The sequence below is a fragment of the Hyperolius riggenbachi genome, chromosome 3, assembly GCF_040937935.1.
Source record: "Hyperolius riggenbachi isolate aHypRig1 chromosome 3, aHypRig1.pri, whole genome shotgun sequence".
Classification (NCBI taxonomy): domain Eukaryota; kingdom Metazoa; phylum Chordata; class Amphibia; order Anura; family Hyperoliidae; genus Hyperolius; species Hyperolius riggenbachi.
In genome coordinates this window covers 40,255,290-40,278,404 of record NC_090648.1, presented here as the reverse complement: position 1 = coordinate 40,278,404, position 23,115 = coordinate 40,255,290, and the positions used below count along the sequence as shown (strand labels likewise).

At 47.3% G+C, this 23,115-nt stretch overlaps 1 protein-coding gene across 5 annotated transcripts in view; it reads right to left on the bottom strand.

Annotated features, from left to right (window-relative positions):
* LOC137560929 (CXADR-like membrane protein) overlaps window positions 1-23,115 on the bottom strand; it is a 141,116-nt gene that overhangs the window by 83,971 nt on the left and 34,030 nt on the right. For 4 of the 5 annotated variants that reach the window (XM_068272112.1, XM_068272114.1, XM_068272115.1 and 1 more), the window contains exon 2: window positions 15,961-16,338. In XM_068272112.1, coding sequence (XP_068128213.1) covers window positions 15,961-16,338 — 378 coding nt within the window. Of the gene's footprint in view, window positions 1-15,960; window positions 16,339-20,050; window positions 20,117-23,115 lie in introns of those variants that run through there. The other variant, XM_068272113.1, reaches the window with a different exon arrangement.

Below are 23,115 nucleotides of genomic sequence, written 5' to 3'. Positions count from 1 at the left end.
TAGTGGCTTTCCCTCCTTTTCTTTCAGGGTCCTGGGATGTTACTGAGGCTGTCATCTCTGGGCAGAAATTTGACAGTTAATCTGTCCTGATTGGCAGCTGTCAGAGGGAGTGGGGAATCGGCAGCCAATGAGCAGTGACTGTCTCTCACAGCCTGAATGATGCTGTCAAGTTCTCCTCACTTTCAGTCAGGACAAGCTGTGATCCCCTCCCACCCGCCCTCTTTTTCGGACTTTGGACTGTCGAAGGCTAATGTCTTTATTGGCGGTAAAAGTTGCCCACGGTGGTGGGCGGGCTAAGTTTTGACCTTTAAGTTTTATGATGATTTATGATTGATGATTTATTTGATGATATTCTTGTTAATAAAGTTTCATTAAAGTTATACTGGTTTATTTAAAGGGGAACTGAAGAGAGAGGTATATGGAGGCTGCCATGTTTATTTACTTTTATCCTCCTTGCCGGTTTCTGGTGTTATTCAGATACTACTGCAGAGAAATAGACCAGCAGGGCTGCCAGGCAACTGGTATTGATTAAAAAGAAATAAATATGGCAGCCTCTATATACCTCTTACTTCAGTTCCCCTTTAAGCAAATAATATAAATATACATTTTATTAAAACCACAATTAATAATGCCTCTGGCCAATTTTAATCCAAATGTGGTTTGTGTGTTTGTTCTTTCAGTCTTGCATTATTTTGTATATGTGCCTCTTAAATTCCTATGTTAGCTGCCTATCACTTGTCTCACAGTTCAGCCCCATTTCTCATTTCAGTTGGTTAATCAGGCAGCGTTCCCCTTCTCCTCCCCCCACACAGTCATTTCCCTTCATTCTCTAAAGGTAGCCATACATCTAGCAATGTATGGCCAGATTTGACCAAGATACAAATCGCTCTCTGATCGAATCTGATAAGAGAGAGATCTGTCGGCTGCCCATACACCACAGGCCGAATCCCAATCAATTTCATGCTGAAATTGATCCGGAATCAGCCTTGTGCGCAGCCTCGCTGCCTGACACTGTGCCCCCAATGTAAATGTCCCCCCCGGTGCTCTGTGTAATGTATACTGTCACGGACGGTTGCGGGGCCGCAGGCGCGTCCTGTAACCGCCCGTGAAGAAAAGCGATCGCACTCGATTCTCTGCATCGATTGCGCTTCAAATCGATACAATCTGGGTTGAGTGTGTAGGGGCAGCTGAAGTCCTTTTCCCAGCAGAGAGGTAGCATCAGCCGAACTGCAGGATGGCTCTTTTGATATGCTAATGAGCCTGGGCCCAGAGAGTCCCTGGCTTCAAGCTGTGCTGATGGCCCATCCATCAGGTATAGACCATGACAGAAGCAATCTAGTTGGGAGAAAAGCCAGACCCTCCGGCTCCCTCCCAGCAGGGGAGCTGACACCTAGCTAGCTGCCCCAAACTTCAAAGAGCCTTTGCCTGGGAATGACCTGCTATCAATTCCAGGGGTATATCATATTCCATAAACGGCTATATGTGTCATATTTTCTGTGTTGCCAGGCTGGCAGACCCTCCAAACTAACAGAGCATGCCTGGCCCTATCTGGCGCTGGTTCTGAAGAAACTTCAGACCATTCTGAGGAAAAGACTGCCAGTTAGGCAGTTCGAAAGTGCCCTGCTGATACCACAAGGGTCCCACCCCTCATGTTTGGTATCAGGCTGCTGGGTACATCGAGGCAGACCTGAAAATATTAGTAAATCTGCCCTGACCTGTACGGTTCTGTGAGATAGAGCCCATATATGGTTAAGGCATGATTTCTGGTTCCCAGGACAAGGGGAGGACTCATCTCATGTCCTAAGGGGGTGTGTGGGCCCGCCCTCACTCCCTCCTACTGAATCAGGGGCATAAGAATGGCAGAGGAGCCAAACTCAGTGTCCTCCACCCTGAAAACATCTTGAACTCATCTGTGCCAGCTTGAGGATATGCTGGCATCCACCTGGTCTGAACTCTGAACTTTGATTGAAACCAAGAACTTTACAAGTTTTCCCACTAAAGGACATCTTTCCAGGAACTAAGTATTTTTCTCCCTTCTTTTATTTTTTATACTGGCTATTACTGTTTTAATAATTGTTGATTTTAATAATTGTCTGTATATATTAATTATTTATATTGCTGTGAATAAAAGACTTCCTCCAAGTCATTCACTGTTCCGCTACCCTGCTTACCAGCACACACAGAACTGATCCCGGGTCTCTGAAGATACGCTACTGTTTGTTTGTTGTTGGCTAGACAGAATACCGTTTGTTTAACCGTTTTATTCGCAGGACTAGTCAGTCAGTAAATCGGGTCCACTGGCCCATACCAGTGGTGGTGGCAGATACCGTGGAATCGTGTGTACGTGGTAATTACCCGTGTCTCACAGGCTCCCTTCTGGGTTGTCCGCGGCTAATTCTTAACGGTTCCTGCGCATTGACTGCGACCAGAGTTCGCACGATCTGTGCGCTGGCACCGTTTAGAAGGCTAAGTGCGGTCAGCCACTAGGGCTCCTGTGACATATACATTACCTGTCCATGGCCTGCGCTTGTCCCCCGTTGCCCTGGGATATCTCCTCTGCATACACGCTCGCCCCTCCTGGTTTACTAGTAAGGGCGTGTGTGATGTCACAAGTACCCTTACTAGGAAACCACGTGGGGCGTGCGTGTATGTACAGCGGAATGTGCCCAGAAGCAAGCGGAGGGACAAGCGCAGACCGCAGACAGGTAATGTATACTTTACACAGAGCACCAGGGGGACATTCTTCATTATGGGGGACAGCGCCGGGGGTTTCGACGCATTTACACATGACGGTCACTATGATAGTCACTATGGGCCTGATTCACAAAGCGGTGCTAACAGTTAGCACGCTGGTGAAAAGCCCTTTATCACACCTAAACTCAGTTTAGGCATGATAAGTTTAGGTGTGATAAGTTTAGGTGTGATAGGTTTAGGTGTGATAAGTTTAAGCACCAACTGCGTTAGCACCGCAGTGCACAGCTGATCAAAATTTTGCACTAGCAAAGTTTGGTGCACTTCGCATAGAGTTTAATAGCGCTGCTTTGCGTGCGGGACTTTGCACGCTATCTACACTTATCTAAACTTAGCATGCCTAAACTTATCACACCTAAACTTATCACACCTAAACTTATCACACCTAAACTGGCTTTTCACCAGCGTGGTGCAATGGTTATCATGCCTAAAGTCTCTAACTGGGTTAGCACCGCTTTGTGAATCGAGCCCTATGAGTATTTAGTTATGCCCTTTGGATTGTGCAATGCCCCAGCTGTCTTTCAGGAGTTTGTAAATGATATCTTTAGAGATGTGTCTGGCAGGTTCACAGTGGTCTATCTTGATGATATTTTAATTTTAATTTTTTCAAAAAACTTACAGGAACACAGGCAGCATGTAATAATTGTTTTACAAAAGCTCAGGGAGAACCAGTTATATGCTAAGCTGGAGAAATGCCTCTTCGAGGTGAAAGAGGTGGCATTTTTAGGGTATATTATATCCACCTCTGGACTGGCAATGGATCCAAGCAAAGTCTCAGCAGTTTTGGATTGGCTGCAGCCTTCAGGCCTCAAAGCCCTGCAGAGATTTCTAGGCTTTGCTAATTATTATAGGCAGTTTATTAGGGGGTACTCTTCAGTTGTTGCCCCCATGACCCAGTTGACCAAGAAAGGCGCTGATGCGACTAACTGGTCACCAGAAGCCATTGAGGCATTTCAATCACTAAAAAGATATTTTTGTTCTGCCCCCATATTGCGTCATGTTGACGTCACCCGCCCCTTCATCGTAGAGGTAGATGCATCGGAGGTTGGGGTTGGGGCAGTCCTCTCGCAAGCTTTTGGACCCGATAATAAGGTTCATCCTTGTGCATTTTTTTCGAGAAAATTTGCACCGGCAGAGAGGAATTATGATGTAGGGAATCGAGAATTGTTGGCTGTTAAGTTAGCTCTAGAGGAGTGGCGTCATTGGTTGGAGGGGGCAGAATTTCCCTTTACTGTTTATACCGACCATAAGAACCTCGAATACATTGAGAGGGCCAAGAGGTTAACACCCAGGCAGGCGAGATGGGCACTTTTTTTTTCCCGGTTTGATTTTATCATAACTTATAAGCCCGGGGATAAGAATGTTAAGGCTGATGCCTTATCCAGGTGTTTTGAATCTGAATCTGCCCCACCAGCCGCTCCTGTCAATATTCTACCTGAGAAGTATTTTCTGGCAGCCATTGAGATCTCTGAAGACTTGTCAAAATCGCTTATTGCATGTTAGTCCAATGTTCCCAATGGAAAACCTGAGGGACTTCTGTACGTCTCTATTTGTTTTCAGGAACGGGTGCTCCAGATGTTTTATGAACATAAGAATGTGGGACATCCAGGTATTGCCAGAACCCAGGAACTCTTGAGTAGGGCAGTCTGGTGGCCTTCTTACATGTCTGATTGTGAGGAATTTGTTAAGTCCTGCTCTGTCTGTGCCAGGAGTAAATCCTCCAGAAAAGCTCCAGCAGGCTCTCTTCAGCCCCTGCCTGCTCCACAGGTTCCATGGTCCCACATTTCCATGGATTTTGTGGGTGAGCTGCCTGAATCTGAAGGTAACACTGTCATCTGGGTTGTTACGGACAGATTTAGTAAAATGGCACATTTCGTTGCTCTGTCTGGGTTTCCATCTGCCCGAAAATTGGCAGATTTGTTTATTAATAACATCTTTAAGTTACATGGAATTCCGGTGGATATTGTATCTGACAGGGGGGGTACAATTTGTGTCAAAGTTCTGGAGGGCCTTTTGTAAGGATCTGGGGATTTCTTTATCATTTTCTTCAGGTTACCATCCCCAGACTAATGGGCAGACGGAGAGGATCAATCAGTCCATGGAGCAGTTTCTTAGATGTTACGTAGCAGATGCACAACATCTCTGGACAAGATTCCTTCCATTTGCTGAATTTGCCCACAATAACCTGAAAAACGCATCCTCTGGTTATTCTCCCTTTCAGATTGTCAATGGGAAGTGTCCTAAGTTTACGTCACTTCCAGTCAAGGAGTCACCTCTTCCAGCTCTCCAGGAATGGCAGGGGACTTTCAGAGAGATCTGGGGGAGAGTCAGAGATAATTTGGACAAAGCTTTTTCTGTTAAAAAAAAATTTGCTGATAGAAAACGTTCCACTGAGTGGAACTTCATTCCAGGAGATTATGTTTGGGTCTCTACTAGACACATTCCTCTCAGGCAACCATCAGCAAAATTAGGTCCTCGGTTTATTGGGCCTTTCCCTATAGAGAGTAAGATCAATGAGGTCACTTACAAGGTAAAATTACCAACTAATATGAGATGTAGCAGGGCTTATCATGTTTCTTTATTGAAGCCTGTGGTAAGGGTAGATTCTACTGCCCCTGCTCCTGTGGTAGTGGATGGGGAATTGGAATATGAAGTCCAGGACATTTTAGATTCCCGTTTTTCATGCAACAAGCTCCAGTATCTGGTGCACTGGAAGGGGTATGGGCCAGAGGAGAGGTCATGGGTTCCCCTTCGAGATCTTCATGCTGAGGAGAAAAGGAGGAGATTTCATGAGTTGTATCCTGGGAAACCTGGTGAGGCATGCCCGGAGGTCATGCCTGAAAAGGGGGTACTGTAATGAGGCAACAACAGGCTGAACGCGGAGGATTGTCCGCGTCCGCATCAGCAGCGCGACCGCCCGCATGGCCGCATGCGGAACGCGGAGAAACGTCCACGTCCGCAGCAGCAGCACGATCCACCGCTCAGTCGCAGACCTCTTGGCGTACTCCACGCCGAGGCTGCACTCCTGGAACACCTTCACAGGCCTCATGGCATGCTGCTCGCCGAGACACCTCTCATGACAGTCTGGACCCCGTAGGGGCCGCGCGCGTGTGCAGTAGAGCCTTTTATACTCTTAGAAGGAGAGTCAGCTGACCAGCTGGTCAGCTGACCTCAGCAAGGTCCTTGAGCTGTGCTGCAAGGTCCTTGAGCCATGTTGTGATTGGTTGAATGGCTGGGCGGGCTGTTTGAGTCCAGCACAGTATAAAAGCAGGCATTCTGTCAGTTGCAAGTTGTCTGCAGTCAGCGAATACTTGTGTGTTAGCGCTCAGACCCTAGTCAGATCCCAAAGTGTGCTAGAACCGGCTGGAGCTGGGGATCCACTCTTAGCCAGATTCTGTTGATAGCCCAAAGTACTAATTGCATTGTATATTGTGTATGACCTTTTGCCTGTTACCTGTTTATTCTCTTGTCTCCTGATTTTGTACTTCGCCAGCCGTACCGTTAACGACTTTTGGCTTGGCTTCTGACTACTCTTGTGTTTCTCGATTCTGTACCTCTGCCCATCTGATTTTCCGTTACTGACCTTGGCTTGACCTCTGATCTTGATTTCTGTCTGTCGATTCGGTACCTTCTTGCCAGTTCTGACACCGAACCGTTTTCCGTTTGACTTCGCCCTCTTTAGTGGTTCATCCACTAAAGAGTTAACTCTGTTGAGTTCTCCTTGCGGGGAACTCAGTAACTCCTCAGCATATCATTGCTGTTGAGGAACGCGATTCTGCATTCTTATCCTAATCTCAGAATCGCACACACTGCCCTTCCTTCCAGAGGTCACCACTCACCATCCCTCTGAGTTAACGTCAGTGTGGTAGAGTGGGGCCAAACCTCCGATTTCCGGTTCGCGAACTTCCGCGGAAGGTTCGGTTCGCGTAAAAGTTTGCGAACCGCAATAGACTTCAATGGGGATGCGAACTTTGAAAAAAAAAAAAATTATGCTGGCCACAAAAGTGATGGAAAAGATGTTTCAAGGGGTCTAACACCTGGACCCCCAGGTGGAGGAGTGGGATACATGCCAAAAGTCCCCGGGAAAAATCTGGATTTGACGCAAAGCAGCGTTTTAAGGAAATCACATTGAATGCTAAATGACAGGCCTAAAGTGCTTTAAAACATCTTGCATGTGTATACATCAATCAGGTAGTGTAATTAAGGTACTGCTTCACACTAACACACCAAACTCGCCGTGTAACGCACCGCAAACAGCTGTTTGTGTAGTGACGGCCGTGCTGGACTGGTGCGCACCATGGCGAGAGTGCAGGTTTTGGTGGCTTTACAGTCCATATGGTCGCCTGGCTGATGTAGCTGAATGACAGAACAGTGACTGTCCAGCTGATCAAATTTGGTCTGACCACAATGAGGCAATGACCTTATTATCGTGGGTGTGCCCCCCGAGACACTCATCTAGGCGCCAGTCATTGCTTCATTGTGATACGCAAGCCCCTTCACCACGGCAAGGTAATGATCACGAAGGGGAATGGGCGCATGTACATGCCTTTTCTTTTGTTGTTGCAGCTGCCCGCAGTGCAGCCAGAAAAATTAGGCAGTCATGTACACGCACCAGAAAAACTATTACAGCGGCCGCTGCTAGCAGCGGCCTAAAAAATTCAGCAATCCACCTGGAGTCCCGGACCCTGTTGGTGGTGGCGGAGAAGGTAGTCAAGCAGCCTGCAGGCAGACATGCTGTGTGGAGGGACTGGGAGCGACTTAGTCTTCTTGGGGCAGGCCAGGCAGCCAGTCACACGGCGTGCAGGCAGAGATGCTGTGTGTGCGGGGACTGACTTAGTCTCGGGGCGGGCAGCAGCCCTCCGGGATCCATGCCTCATTCATTTTGATAAAGGTGAGGTACTTAACAGTTTTGTGACTTAGGCGACTTCTCTTCTCAGTGACAATGCCTCCAGCTGCGCTGAAGGTCCTTTCTGACAGGACGCTTGCGGCAGGGCAGGAGAGAAGTTGGATGGCAAATTGGGACAGCTCTGGCCACAGGTCAAGCCTGCGCACCCAGTAGTTCAAGGGTTCCTCATCGCTGTTCACAGCAGTGTCTACATCCACACTTAAGGCCAGGTAGTCGGCTACCTGCCGTTCCAGGCGTTGGTGGAGGATGGATCCAAAAGGGCTACGGCGAGGCGTTGGACTAAAGAACGTCCGCATGTCCGACATCACCATGAGATCGCTGGAGCGTCCTGTCTTTGACTGCGTGGACACGGAAGGAGGATTAGAGGCAGTGGAACGTTGCTGGCGTTGTGCTGTCACATCACCCTTAAAGGCATTGTAAAGCATAGTTGACAGCTTGTTCTGCATGTGCTGCATCCTTTCCACCTTCAGGTGAGTTGGTAACAGGTCCGCCACTTTGTGCCTGTACCGAGGGTCTAGTAGTGTGGCCACCCAGTACAGCTCATTCCCCTTGAGGTTTTTTATACGGGGGTCCCTCAACAGGCAGAACAGTATAAAAGACGACATCTGCACAAAGTCGGATCCAGATGTACCATGCATCTCCTCCTGCTCTTCCTCAGTGACGTCACGTAAGTCAACCTCCTCGCCTCAGCCGCGAAGAATACCACAGGAAGGTTGAGCAGCACAAGCCCCCTGCGACGCCTGCTGCGGTTGTTCTCCTGCCGCCGTCCCCTCCTCCTCCTCCCCCAAAGAAACACCTTGCTCATCATCCTCTGAGTCTGACTCGTCTTCTGCACACGACTTCTCTTCTTCCTCCTCCTCCCCCCTCTGTGCTGCCGCAGGTGTTGAGGAAACAGCTGGGTCTGATGAAAATTGGTCCCATGCCTGTTTCATTCTACTGTAGTTGTAGAGGTACTGGGTGACGGCTTTCTTCTGTTCTAGCAGGCGGGAGAACATGAGCAGGGTCGAATTCCAGCGAGTCGGGCTATCGCAAATCAGGCGTCTCACCGGCAAGTTGTTTTTCTGCTGAATTTCCGCAAAGCGTGCCATGGCTGTGTAAGACCGCCTCAAATGCCCACAGAACTTCCTGGCCTGCTTCAGGACGTCCGCTAAGCCAGGGTACTTTGACACAAATCTTTGAACAACTAGATTCATGACATGTGCCAAGCAGGGTATGTGTGTCAGCTTCCCCATATGCAAAGCGGCAAGCAGATTGCTGCCGTTGTCGCACACCACGTTGCCTATCTCCAGGTGGTGCGGGGTCAGCCACTCATCCACCTGTTTCTTAAAGGGAAGGTTCAGGGAAACCTTTAAAAAAATAAAAATCCATATCCACTTACCTGGGGCTTCCTCCAGCCCATGGCAGGCAGGAGGTGCCCTCGCCGCTGCTCCAGAGGCTTCCGGTCGTCTTCGGTAGCCGATCCGACCTGGCCAGGCCGGCTGCCAGGTCGGGCTCTTCTGCGCTCCAAGGACGGGCTCTTCTGCGTCCCACGCGGGCGCGCTGAAGTCATCGGACGTCCTCCGGGCTTTACTGCGTAGGCGCAGAAGTACTGCGCCTGCGCAGTACAGCCCGGAGGACGTCCGATGACGTCAGCGCGCCCGCATGGGACGCAGAAGAGCCCGTCCTTGGAGCGCAGAAGAGCCCGACCTGGCAGCCGGCCTGGCCAGGTCGGGTCGGCCACCGAAGACGACCGGAAGCCTCTGGAGCGGCGGCGAGGGCACCTCCTGCCTGCCACGGGCTGGAGGAAGCCCCAGGTAAGTGGATATGGATTTTTATTTTTTTAAAGGTTTCCCTGAACCTTCCCTTTAAGAGCAGCCAGGAGAGCTGCTCCAGTGTGACTCTCCGCTTTGAGGCAAGACATGTCTAAGATGGCGTGACACCGTCGTACCTGGCATGCAGCATAGGCCCTGCGGAGCTGGGGCTGTGTAGCTGGAGAGGAGAGCTGCCACTCAGCCAAGGAGGCGGAAGACAGCGAAGAGCATGTAGCAGGAGGAGAGGAGGTGGCAGGAGGCCTGCCTGCAAGCCGTGGAGGTGTCACAATTTGGTCCGCTGCGCCCTGCTTGCCATCGTTCACCAGGTTGACCCAATGGGCTGTGTACGTAATGTAGCGGCCCTGCCCGTGCTTGGCAGACCAGGCATCCGTGGTCAGGTGTACCCTTGACCCAACGCTCTTCGCAAGAGATGACACCACTTGCCTCTCAACTTCACGGTGCAGTTGGGGTATGGCCTTTCTAGAAAAATAAGTGCGGCCTGGCATCTTCCACTGCGGTGTCCCGATGGCCACAAATTTACGGAAGGCCTCAGAGTCCACCAGCTGGTATGGTAACAGCTGGCGAGCTAACAGTTCCGCCACGCCAGCTGTCAGATGCCGGGCAAGGGGGTGACTGGCCGAAATTGGCTTCTTCCGCTCAAACATTTCCTTCATGGACACCTGACTGCTGCTGTGGGCAGAGGAGCAGGAAGCGCTCAAGGGCAGAGGCGGAGTGGAGGAGGGTGCCTGTGAAGGTGCAAGGGAGAAAGCGGCAGAAGCAGATGATGCACCTGAAGGAGGAAGAGGAGAAGGAGGGTGACTTTTCTTTTGTGTGCTGCTGCTGCTTTTGCTCAGGTGGCCATCCCATTGCTGTTTGTGCCTTTTCTCCAGGTGCCTTCGTAAGGCACTTGTCCCTACGTGAGTGTTGGCCTTTCCAGGCTCAATTTTTGTTGGCAGAGCGAACAGATGGCTTTGCTCCGATCTGAGGCACACACATTAAAAAATTTCCACACCGCTGAGTCACCCTGGGATGTGGGCACTATGGGGGCCTCAGCAGCTGATGCTGAAGGGCAAGTTGGCTGGCTGTACATAGGTAGCGATACATGGTGCCGGACACTGCCACCAGCTGTTTCTGACGAAGAGCTGCCCCAGCTTCTTTCAGAAACTTCTCTCCTACTACTACTCTCTGACTCCCCCTCTGAACTGTCCCCCTCTTCATCTCCTCTATTGGGAACATACAGAGGATCCGTATCATCGTCATCATCGTAATCATCCTGCCCAGCTTCGCTTGCCTCAGAAAAATCCAAACATGCACCATCAGTAGGTCCTTCATCCTCCTTACACGTTACATCCATAGTGTTGCTGCGTAACTCAGACATATGAGCTGGTGAAAATTCATCTGGCTGTAACAACAATGGCTGTGCATCAGTGATTTCACCACTAAATAATTCTTGCGAAGTGTCAAATGCAGCGGAAGTGGTGCTAGTAGTAGCGCTGGTGGCTGAGCAAGATGAGGTGTTCTGTGTCGCTAAATACTCAACCACGTCCTGACAATCTTGGGAGGTGATGGGACGTGCTTTCTTCCGAGCACTGTACTGTGGGCCAGGTCCACACGAAATTACATTTACACGACCTCGCACAGACCTGCCGGGTGGCCTTCCTCTGGCTCTGGCACTACCTCTTCCTTTACATGTTTTGTCCATATCGGGTATGCACGGAGTGGTATATCACACTGCGTGCACTCACGTAGGTAGGTGGGTTCACTTAACTGCACAGGTATGCGCACTGATGCGGTGGGTTCACTGAACAGAACAGGTATGCAGTGGCGGGTTCACTGAACAGAACAGGTATGCAGTGGCGGGTTCACTGAACAGGTATGCAGTGGCGGGTTCACTGAACAGAACAGGTATACAGTGGCAGGTTCACTGAACAGAACAGGTATACAGTGGCGGGTTCACTGAACACAACAGGTATGCAGTGGCGGGTTAACTGAACAGGTATACAGTGGCGGGTTCACTGAACAGAACAGGTATACAGTGGCAGGTTCACTAAACAGAACAGGTATGCAGTGGCGGGTTCACTGAACAGAACAGGTATGTAGTGGTGGGTTCGCAGAACAGGTATGCAGTGGCAGGTTCACAGAACAGGTATACAGTGGCGGGTTCACTGAACAGAACAGGTATACAGTGGCGGGTTCACAGAACAGAACAGGTATGCAGTGGCAGGTTCACTGAACAGGTATGCAGTGGTGGGTTCACTGAACAGGTATGCAGTGGTGGGTTCACTGAACAGGTATGCAGTGGCAGGTTCACTGAACAGGTATGCAGTGGCGGGTTCACTGAACAGAACAGGTATGCAGTGGCAGGTTCACTGAACAGGTATACAGTGGCGGGTTCACTGAACAGAACAGGTATACAGTGGCAGGTTCACTGAACAGAACAGGTATACAGTGGCAGTTCACTGAACAGAACAGGTATGCAGTGGCGGGTTCACTGAACAGTACAGGTATGCAGTGGCAGGTACACTGAACAGGTATGCAGTGGTGGGTTCACTGAACAGGTATGCAGTGGTGGGTTCACTGAACAGGTATGCAGTGGTGGGTTCACTGAACAGGTATGCAGTGGTGGGTTCACAGAACAGGTATGCAGTGGCGGGTTCACTGAACAGGTGTGCAGTGGTGGGTTCACTGAACAGGTATGCAGTGGTGGGTTCACTGAACAGGTATGCAGTGGCAGGTTCACTGAACAGGTATACAGTGGCGGGTTCACTGAACAGGTATGCAGTGGTGGGTTCACTGAACAGGTATGCAGTGGCAGGTTCACTGAACAGGTATACAGTGGCGGGTTCACTGAACAGATCAGGTATACAGTGGCGGGTTCACTGAACACAACAGGTATGCAGTGGCGGGTTAACTGAACAGGTATACAGTGGCGGGTTCACTGAACAGAACAGGTATACAGTGGCAGGTTCACTGAACAGAACAGGTATAGAGTGGCAGTTCACTGAACAGAACAGGTATGCAGTGGCGGGTTCACTGAACAGTACAGGTATGCAGTGGCAGGTTCACTGAACAGGTATGCAGTGGTGGGTTCACTGAACAGGTATGCAGTGGTGGGTTCACTGTACAGCTATGCAGTGGTGGGTTCACTGAACAGGTATGCAGTGGTGGGTTCACAGAACAGGTATGCAGTGGCAGGTTCACTGAACAGGTATGCAGTGGTGGGTTCACTGAACAGGTATGCAGTGGTGGGTTCACTGAACAGGTATGCAGTGGCAGGTTCACTGAACAGGTATACAGTGGCGGGTTCACTGAACAGGTATGCAGTGGTGGGTTCACTGAACAGGTATGCAGTGGCAGGTTCACTGAACAGGTATACAGTGGCGGGTTCACTGAACACAACAGGTATGCAGTGGCGGGTTAACTGAACAGGTATACAGTGGCGGGTTCACTGAACAGAACAGGTATACAGTGGCAGGTTCACTGAACAGAACAGGTATGCAGTGGCGGGTTCACTGAACAGAACATGTATACAGTGGCAGGTTCACTGAACAGAACAGGTATACAGTGGCGGGTTCGCTAAACACAACAGGTATGCAGTGGCGGGTTAACTGAACAGGTATACAGTGGCGGGTTCACTGAACAGAACAGGTATACAGTGGCAGGTTCACTGAACAGAACAGGTATGCAGTGGCAGGTTCACAGAACAGGTATACAGTGGCGGGTTCACTGAACAGAACAGGTATGCAGTGGCAGGTTCACTGAACAGGTATACAGTGGCGGGTTCACTGAACAGAACAGGTATACAGTGGCAGGTTCACTGAACAGAACAGGTATACAGTGGCGGGTTCACTGAACAGAACAGGTATGCAGTGGCGGGTTTACTGAACAGTACAGGTATGCAGTGGCAGGTTCACTGAACAGGTATGCAGTGGTGGGTTCACTGAACAGGTATGCAGTGGTGGGTTCACTGAACAGGTATGCAGTGGTGGGTTCACTGAACAGGTATGCAGTGGTGGGTTCACTGAACAGGTATGCAGTGGTGGGTTCACAGAACAGGTATGCAGTGGCAGGTTCACTGAACAGGTATGCAGTGGTGGGTTCACTGAACAGGTATGCAGTGGTGGGTTCACTGAACAGGTATGCAGTGGTGGGTTCACTGAACAGGTATGCAGTGGTGGGTTCACTGAACAGGTATGCAGTGGTGGGTTCACAGTACAGGTATGCAGTGGTGGGTTCACAGAACAGGTATGCAGTGGTGGGTTCACTGAACATGTATGCAGTGGTGGGTTCACAGTACAGGTATGCAGTGGTGGGTCCACAGAACAGGTATGCAGCCAGGAACAAGCTAAGCCTAACTAATCTTTCCCTATGAGAGACAGTCTGCAGCAGCTCACCCTACTCTCACTAACGCAGGCACACGAGTGAGCTTAATGGCCGCCGCTGCCTGCCTTTTATTAGGGGGGGGGTGGCTCCAGGGGCTAGTGTAGCCTAATTGGCTACACTGGGCCTGCTGACTGTGATGTAGAGGGTCAAAGTTGACCCTCATGGTGCATTATGGGGTGAACCGAACTTCCGCAAAACTGCGCCTGCGGGACGCGAACGCGAACCACTGAAGTTCGCATGGAACCGTTCGCAGGCGAACCGTTCGGCCCAACTCTACAGTGTGGTGGGTTTTCCACAAGTTATATCATCTGTACCTTGTGTTTTCCAGAGTACGTGTAAATATTTGTATTATTGGTGATTCCGCAGATCACCATATAATCAAATATATCTGTATTACTGGTGATACTGCGGATCACCAATAATCAGAAAACTCTGAGTGTGTACACCAAAACACCACATCATTACAATAACACAGTAATGACACAGTATTCCTAAGCTTGGGTGTGAGGTCCTTGGTCACAACACCCTGGAACTGGTCTAAAGTATAACACAGCGTAATCTGGCTAAGTGTGAATTCCCAGGTCCTCCTGGTTCTAACACACTGTGGGATCTGATTAGTCTGTAACTATTCGCAACGGTAGACAACCAGCAACTGACAGGCATGATGTATATATAGAGCAGCGCTCCTCAGCGCCGCCCAGCACCGCTCAACCAATCACCCACTGCACTAGGATCAGCTGATCATCCTGATCAGCTGATCCCTCTTCTACTGGCATAAAGGTCCTGCCTCCTAGTGCGCGTGCGTGTAGTTCTCCACCTGTGTGCACTAGAAGGCTCAGACAAACCCGACGCACACTGCTGTGTGGAAACCGCCGGTCTGAACGCGGAGACAGCTGCCCCGCTGCCAGACCGCGTGGCGGTGTCTCCGCAATCCATTAAACCTCCAGTGGTAGACAGGTAATGTGTATGCTAGGTGTGTATTTTATCCCACAAGTGGGGCTTGCACTCTCTTGTATGTAGGTACTTATCTGTTTTTAAGTAGCGCTGCTCATTTCTTTGCCATGCACAATAAGCCGACAACACCCGACCCAGAAGTTCGGGGGTCACTACTGACTAACGGAGGGGGGAGGAGAAGAATGGGGGAAGCGATGGCCATAAGGAGAGCCCACTGCACATGCCTGCTGCCCCTGTTTTCCACTGAGATATCCTTAATCCTATGATATTAAAACAGTTACTGGCGGGCACGGGGTGGGGTGGTTAGTGGGCGGACACAGTAGCCAGTGGGTGGGCCCGGGAGGCTTAGGTCTGTTGATGTGTGAGTGGCCCTGACTCTACCCTTTCTGTTTTTCTCACCTAAAAAATAGATACTGTGGTGACCAGTAGTCACCGTAGCGCCACCCACAACTCCCCACTGTCCCTTTTTCAGAGGGACAGTCCCTCTTTGGGAGCCCTGTCCCTCTGCCCCTCTTTCTTCCTCATTTGTCCCTCTTTCAGGACTCATGTACAAATTTATGTAAATATATGTTTGTTTGTTTTTTGTGCTGAAAATTGGTTTAAATAGACACAAAACTTTATTTCTATCATTTGATCAAATTGATCTATCATATATTTAAATGTTAAAATGAAGCAGAACTGGCGATAATAGAGAGGGCCAGTGTGGCCAGAATTATAAAATTGCATCATTTACTTCTGAATTCTTTCTGGTATCAGTGACTAGGGGCGTGGTGGGGCCGGGGTTGGGGTTTTCAGGGGTGTGGCAGGGGTGTGTCTTAAAGTGTCCCGCTTTCTTATCTCAAAAAGTTGGGAGGTATGCGTTACACAGGGGGTGCCCTGGGAATAATACAAGTGTTTTATATAACCAGTTCTAGAGGATCCCTAATATTCTCCAGTAGTCCTTAGACCTGTAGAACGTTAACACACCCAAACTTTAACTACTGAAAGCAAATCAATAGTTACATGTATACAGTGGCGTAACTAAGAAGCGTGGGGCCCTGGTGCAAGTTTTACATAGGGGACCAGTGAAAAGCCAATAAGATGGATTAAGGAGTATCCCTAGTTGGTCCCTCTAGTTCAAGGGCCCTGTGGTCACAAACCTCTCCATCCCCTTTTGCTACGCCACTGCATGTATACCTGGAAACTGCAGACGAGTCCCATGGCTACTGCTCCAGACACTCTTCTCTTTGGTGTTGTATACCACATGGCAGCAGATGATGGGACCATCAGATGTTTTGAGTCCAGTAATCCTGATAGCTTCTGTCCAGTTCCTATGAGAGTCCTTCTCTATAATGACACGCCCGGCATACTTCTCTGTTACATCCTCAGACAAGGTAAAGTCTTCCCGAGATATATAGCAGTAAAGGTCATTTGACTCTTTCCAAATTATCTGGGGACCTTTCTGTTGTTCCTCAGGAATAGCGTATGAACACGGAATGGTAACAGAACCTCCCTCCTTCACTGTTCTAGACTGGACCTGATAAGCACAGTACTTCCCTGAAGAGGTAGTCACTCCTAGAATTGGCAGATGAAGAAAGATTTGTTATTGACATCAATTTATTAACCACTTCAGCCTTCAGTGTATCATCACCTTATGCAACTGAGCAATTTTTACACTTCAGCGCTCCTCCTATTCATTCGCCAATAACTTTAACACTACTCATCACATCTAAATGATCTATATTTTGTTTTCTTGCCACCAATTAGGCTTTTTGGTGGTGGTATTTGTTTTGAGTAATTACTTTATTTTCTATGTATTTTAAAGGGAAAGATGAGGGAAAAAAAAGGAAAAAATACACAATTTCTCCAATTCAGTCCCCTTTAGTTTTGAAATAGACAATGCTATTCTAGATAAAACACATACATTTCATTTACTCATTTGTCCTGGTAATCCCAACATTTACATTTTGTCATCTAGTGCAATGTATGGGGATAATTTATCATCTGGAAGTAAAGGTATATTTTTTCTGTGTTGTGTTTCTTGTTTTCACATTGCAATAATTTAAAGCACTCATTTGCAAAAATAACAGTAACATATCCTTGTGGCATACATTTTACAAAGAATGAGTCTCTAAGGTAACAATTTATGTATTCTGTTTTGAATTCTGTCATTTTGTTTTATTTTTACAAGCTTTTTATTTTGGTACTGAATATACGAAAAATAAAAAAAAAATATTGCTTTTCATTCAGTTTGTCACTAAAAGTAATTTATAAAACATAGGCCTCAACCCCCAAAACCCCTCTATTGTACAAATTGTCATGGTTAAAAGGATACCCCACCGCGTATATGTCATTTTATAACTATCTGGGTATCTAGCATGCCATTAACGATGAAGTGTCCATGTGGCTTTGGGCAGGCCAATTTTTTCCACAAAGTATTTTAGCACCATACTTTGTTTGCATAGCCCCAGAAGAGTCTGAACAGCAGAAAATGGCCACAAATGTCATCAATACGGAAAGCTAATAACCAATGCTATTCAAAAGTGGATGTTTTGTAAGCTACCGACTCGAGTAATTTTGCTGAAGCTTTCCCAAGTTTTATCATAACTTAAAAAAATGACATTTTTTTCATGATGGATTGAGTTTGTTGCTACCTATTTTTTATGTGACAGGGGTTCAAGCTACAAGACACATCAACATTTATTCTGCAATTCATTATGATTAAAATGAGGTCACATATACATCATTTGACAACAAACAGCATGCGCAGAAAACCATTATTCTTGAGGTGTGCCTATGGATTTGTGTAGGCCATTTATTTTGCACTAATTGTTACAGCACCATTCTCTGTTTGCATTGCCCCAAAAGAGTTAGGACATCAGAACAAGGCTGCAAATGTCACCATTGTGGAAAGCTACCAACCAGGGCTATGCAAAGAGGATACTTTGTAAGCTACCGACCAGGACCGGTTCAACTAACAATTGGGCCCTAGGGCAAAATTAGCTTGGGGGCCCCCCAACAGACACCCCCCGACCAAAAAGCGTCATTAGAGGCCCTTTGTTGCAGCTAAATTTCCCTCCTGGGCCCCTGAGCTGGCTGCTGACCCTCTCCCAATCACCTCCCAACTTAACAGACTTTGCAGAGTCCCTGGGGAGCAACAGTTAAGATGGGGGAGGGACACCTTGGGGGCCCCTACAGGCTCTGGGGCAATTGCCCATTTTTTCCTATGGCAGCTCCGGCCCTGCTACCGACTCATGTAGTTTTCCTGAAAGTTTGACCATAACTTAAAAAATTACATATTTTTTTCATAATAGATTGAATTTGTCCCTACCTATTTTTATGTGACATGGGCCCAAGCTATAAAACATATCAAAATGTATTCTACAACTCATTATGATTAAAATGATGTCACATATAGGTTATTTGATAACAAACTGGGTGCACAGCAAAGCATTATTCTCAAGGTGCGCCTATGGCTTTTTTTTGCAGTTCTTTTAGATAGGGACTGGTTAGTATTAGGAGCAGGTGGTGGGTGGTTAGGGTTTATTATTATTATTTGTTGGATTTATATAGTACAACATATTATGCACTGTACAATACGTAGAATTGCAGACAATGATAGCTGGGGTGACTAACAGCACAATACAGGTAATAGGCAATAGATAGAACAATACAGGTAATAAGCAATAAGATACACAACACAATACAGGTAGTAATACAAAGACAGATCGTACACTGGAGTGGTAGTGCTGATAATACACGTTCACATATTCTGGGTAGAGTGTACAATCAAGTATGATACACAAGGGGAGAGGGCCCTGCCAAAGGCTTACAATCTAGAGGGAGGGGGTGGCAGCACAAAAGGAGGGGGTGCATCGGGGAGGTCTCGGCAGAGAGATTTAGGGCAGTGTCGAAGTGGGGTAGGCCTCTTTGAAGAGGTGAGTTGTGAGTGCTTTTTTTAAAGGTGTTGAAGGAGGGGGCAAGCCCAATGGGCAGTGGGATAGAGTTCCACAGTATGGGAGCAGCTCTAGTGAAGTCCTGCAGTCGTGCATGGGAGTGCGAGATGCGTGGGGTGGTTAGGAGGAGGTTGTTGGAGGAGCGAAGTGGGCAGCCAGGTGTGTATCTGCTTACCAGGTCAGAGATGTATGTTGGGCAGGACTTGTGCATAGATTTGTAAGCCAAGCATTGGATCTTGAAGGTATTTCTGAAGCGAATTGGAAGCCAGTGAAGGGATTTGCATAGGGGAGATATGGAGACAGAGCGGTTGGAGGAGTAGATTAGTCTGGATGCTGCGTTCATGATGGATTCTTGAGGGGGCGATGCGATTCTGAGGAAGACCTGACAGGAGGTTGTTGCAGTAGTCCAGGCGGGAGATGATGAGGGCATGAACAAGGAGTTTGGCAGTGTCTGGAGTCAGGAAAGGCCGGATCTTGGAGATGTTGCGTACATAGAAATTGCAGGTCATAGCAAAGGTTTGGATGTGGGGGTGAAGCAGAGGGCTGAGTCCAGGGGGACATCCAGGCTTGTGGGGTTGGGAGGATGATTGTGCCATTGACAGCGACATAGATGTCTGTGGGGGGGGGGGGGGGTAAGACTGCACGAGGCGGGAAGATAAGGAGTTCTGTTGTATCCAGGTTTAACTTTAGGAACCTGGCAGACATCCAGGATGAGAAAGCTGAGGGGCAGGTGGATACCTTCTCGATGGTAGTGGTGGAGAGGTCCTTGGTATAGAGGTAAATCTGTGTGTCATCTGCATATAGGTGATAGTTGAAGCCCAGAGAGGAGATAAGTGTGCTGATGGAGGCGGTGTAAATAGAGAACAGCAGGGGGCCAAGAACAGAGACTTGGGGGACCCCAACTGAAAGAGGGGCGATGTTGAGGAGGAACTATTGAGGGAAGTCTTAAAGAAGCAATTTGAAAGGTAGGATGAGAACCATGCTAGGGCAAGGTCTTGGATATCTGCAGATTGCAGGGATCGGAGAAGCAGGGAATGATCGACTGCATTGAGAGCTGATGAGCGGTCAAGGAGGAGAATGATGGTGCATTTTCCTGACAACCTTGATGAGGGCAGTCTCGGTTGCATGGGCTGGCCGAAATCCTGATTGTAGGGGGTCAAATTCCCAAGAACCAGAACAAACCTTCAGAAAACCGCCCCTGAATCAGAGATATATTCACTATTTGAGACATTCTCTGCACCATTTTTCTGATGGAATACGCAAGTTACATTTGGTCGATCAGTAGCAGCATTTATAATTTATTACATGAGGATCCCAGTTTGATGACTTACCTTGAAAGAAACAGAAGAGCGAGATCAGCAGCCTCATGTCTCCTCATACAGCTTGGAGGGCGCCCTGCGGAGAGTGTGTGATCGCTGCAATATCATCTGCAGAGTGTATTTTAGTTTTAGGGAAGAGGAAGTGAGTGTGTCGTGTTAGAGGAGGTGAAAAAATAACTCGAAGAGTTCCACAGAAGCTGAAGATTTTTTTTCTCTTTATCATACTGTAGATTTTTAAAGTCAACCTGAGCATGAAACTTTTCACAGTTTCTTTAAAGGACCACTATAGCAAAAAAAAAAAAAAATAATAATAATAATAATAATAAAACATTCAAATTTAAAATACATGTAACACATTCAAATGATAAGTACATTTCTTCCAGAGTAAAATGAGCCATACATTACTTCTCTCCTATGTTTCTGTCACTTGCAGTAGGTAGTAGAAATCTGACAGAAGCAACAAGTTTTGGAATAGTCCATCTCTTCATCGGGGATTCTTTGTTTTGCATTTATTCTCTTCAAAAGCACTCCCTGTAAAGGATCTACACAAAGATGCAGGTTGCCTGCCCACCACCTGCTTGCACACTATTCTAGCAGTTGGACCGAGAAATTGCCGTTCACTAAGTGCTTTTGAAAATTAAAAAAAAAACAAAAACCTGAGAATCCGCTTTGATGAGATGGGCTAGTCCAAAACATGTCAAATATATCAGAATTCTACTACCTACTGTAACTGACAGCAATATAGAAGAAAAGTAAATTTTAGCACATTTTACGCTAAAAGAAATGTACTTTTTATTTATGTGTGTTTTCATGTATTTTCAATTTGATAATTTTCGCAATAGTGGTTCTATAAAGCGGAATGAAATCCAGCATTTCTTCTTTGATTTAAAAGAGCATTTATAGCATATTATATACTACCACATTATTTTTCTAGAACAGCATTCAACTAGTTAAACACAGGACCTACTTAAGCTCCCTGCAGGGAAAGCTGGACGCATCCGAACTAGTGATTATTTTGTGTTTCACATTATCTTGTGTTTACTTCATTGTATCAAGTGTTGAATGTAAACACTTCTCTGACTGTGCAGACACTCCAGAACACAGACAGATACTCAGAAAGCATTTCTGGATACATTACAATAGAAATACACCACTTATGAATAAAATGCAATTGCAGCTCTCAGGGCAAAAAAAATGTACTTTGGAAACTTATAATTTGTAAATCAATAATGCTACTTATGCACAAATGCAAATATGATAACTGTATGTGATATAAAAAATAGGAAAACACATTTTTATTGAATATTGTATCAGAGATTTATACCGCTTTAAGTGCTTTCCCTAGCCCCTGTTTCTTAGTACCCAGAACATGTTTTTGTATCTAAACTGAGTTATATACCTCTTATTTTTATTTTTTGTTTTGTTTTCGGTTTTTATGCATGTACTTAAAGATTTTTGTGACAAGAAATGTTTGACAGCTCTTTGTGTACCTTGTTGTGAGCATCTAATATTTGCAGTAATTTCCTGTGTTATGCTCATCCTCGCTTTTTCTGTTGTTTACAGTTAAAATGTATTTGTGGTAGCATGGCAAGTTTCAGTTTTGACAGTCCTCACCTGAACAGGTGCCTCATCAGGAGAGTTCAGAATCAGAAATTCTTTATTCACCAAGTACTATGGTTGTCATACCGAGAATTGATTGCGTTACACATGGCATTGGCAACAGGACAAGCAAGACAATTGTCACAAACAGAGACAAGACAGCAATACGATACCAATAGGTGTAAGGAAACTAATACATCTATGTAGTTATTCACAGCAATTAAGTGGAGTATGATTGGGCAAGGAAATAAATTGTTGCAGGAGAAATTAGGGGGTTGCTGAAAAAGAATGCTGCGCCCAAGTGGTGCTTGGAGGATCTGCAGGGGAAGGGAGCCTGGTGGGTCAGGGCATAGTTCAGCCAGAGGACAGCATGAGGAAAGAAGGTGTCCTGGTGGTTCTAGAGGTCCTGTAACGGTGGCCAGATGGGAGGAGCTCAAAAAGGCGGCGGCCCTGGTGGGAGGAGTCTCACAAGATCTTGGTGGTTCTTGTCTTAATCCTGGTCAAATGGAGGTGGTCGAGAAGTGGCAGGGTTGTTCCAATTTCTCTTTCCCCCACGCCAATCACTCTTTGGAGCTTGTACCTTTCATTGCCAGTAGCGCCTGCATACCACACGATGATGGATGAGCAGAGGATTTATTCAATGGTAGCATTGTAGAAGCTGATTAGCAGCTCACTTGGCATCCCAAATTTCTACTGTTGAGGAAGAATAACTTCTGCTGTGCACTTTTCTAGATCTTGGTAGTGTTATGCTCCCATTTTAGGTTGGTGGAAATGGTTGTGTTGATTAAATGTACGTCCGATACCCTGGAGACTACTGTCCGGTTTATGAGAACTGGGTGGAGTGTGGAGGTGTTTCCGGAAGTCTATGATCAGCTCCATAGTTTTTAACATGTTAAGGATGGTCTTATTGTAACTGCACCAGCTGCATATTTTACCAATCTCGCTGCGATTGGCACTCTCCCTGTTTCCATCATGGCCAGGGGAGTAACAAAAGACCCTGCAAGGGATGCCTCCGCAGGGGGGCCCAGAAGCCACAGGGGGCCAGTGGGGGGAAAAGTTTGAGAGACTGACAGCTAAGGGCATGGAGAGAAAAAACGTATTCTGCTCTCCACATTTGTTATACTGACTGCATGTTTTCGCAGGGGGGACCAGTGATGTCTAGTTACGCCCCTGATCATGGCCCAACCTTTAAACCTGTGCCAATATAACTCACCCTGGATACTGTGCCAGAGCTACGTTAGTGACAGGAGATATCATAGTTGAAAACAAAGAAACTAATTCTGTCCCTTAATCACTAATTACAGAAGTTTCACTTTCATAACCAGAAATCAAAGTGCCTCTACGATTACCCAGTAGAAGACTTAATTTACCCATGTATGTCAATTGGTTTAAGTGTATCTGAGAACAAAGAGGTCTAATTTTTATACTTACCTGGGACTTCCTCCAGCCCCCTGGTGGCCGTTCAGGCCCTTGCTATC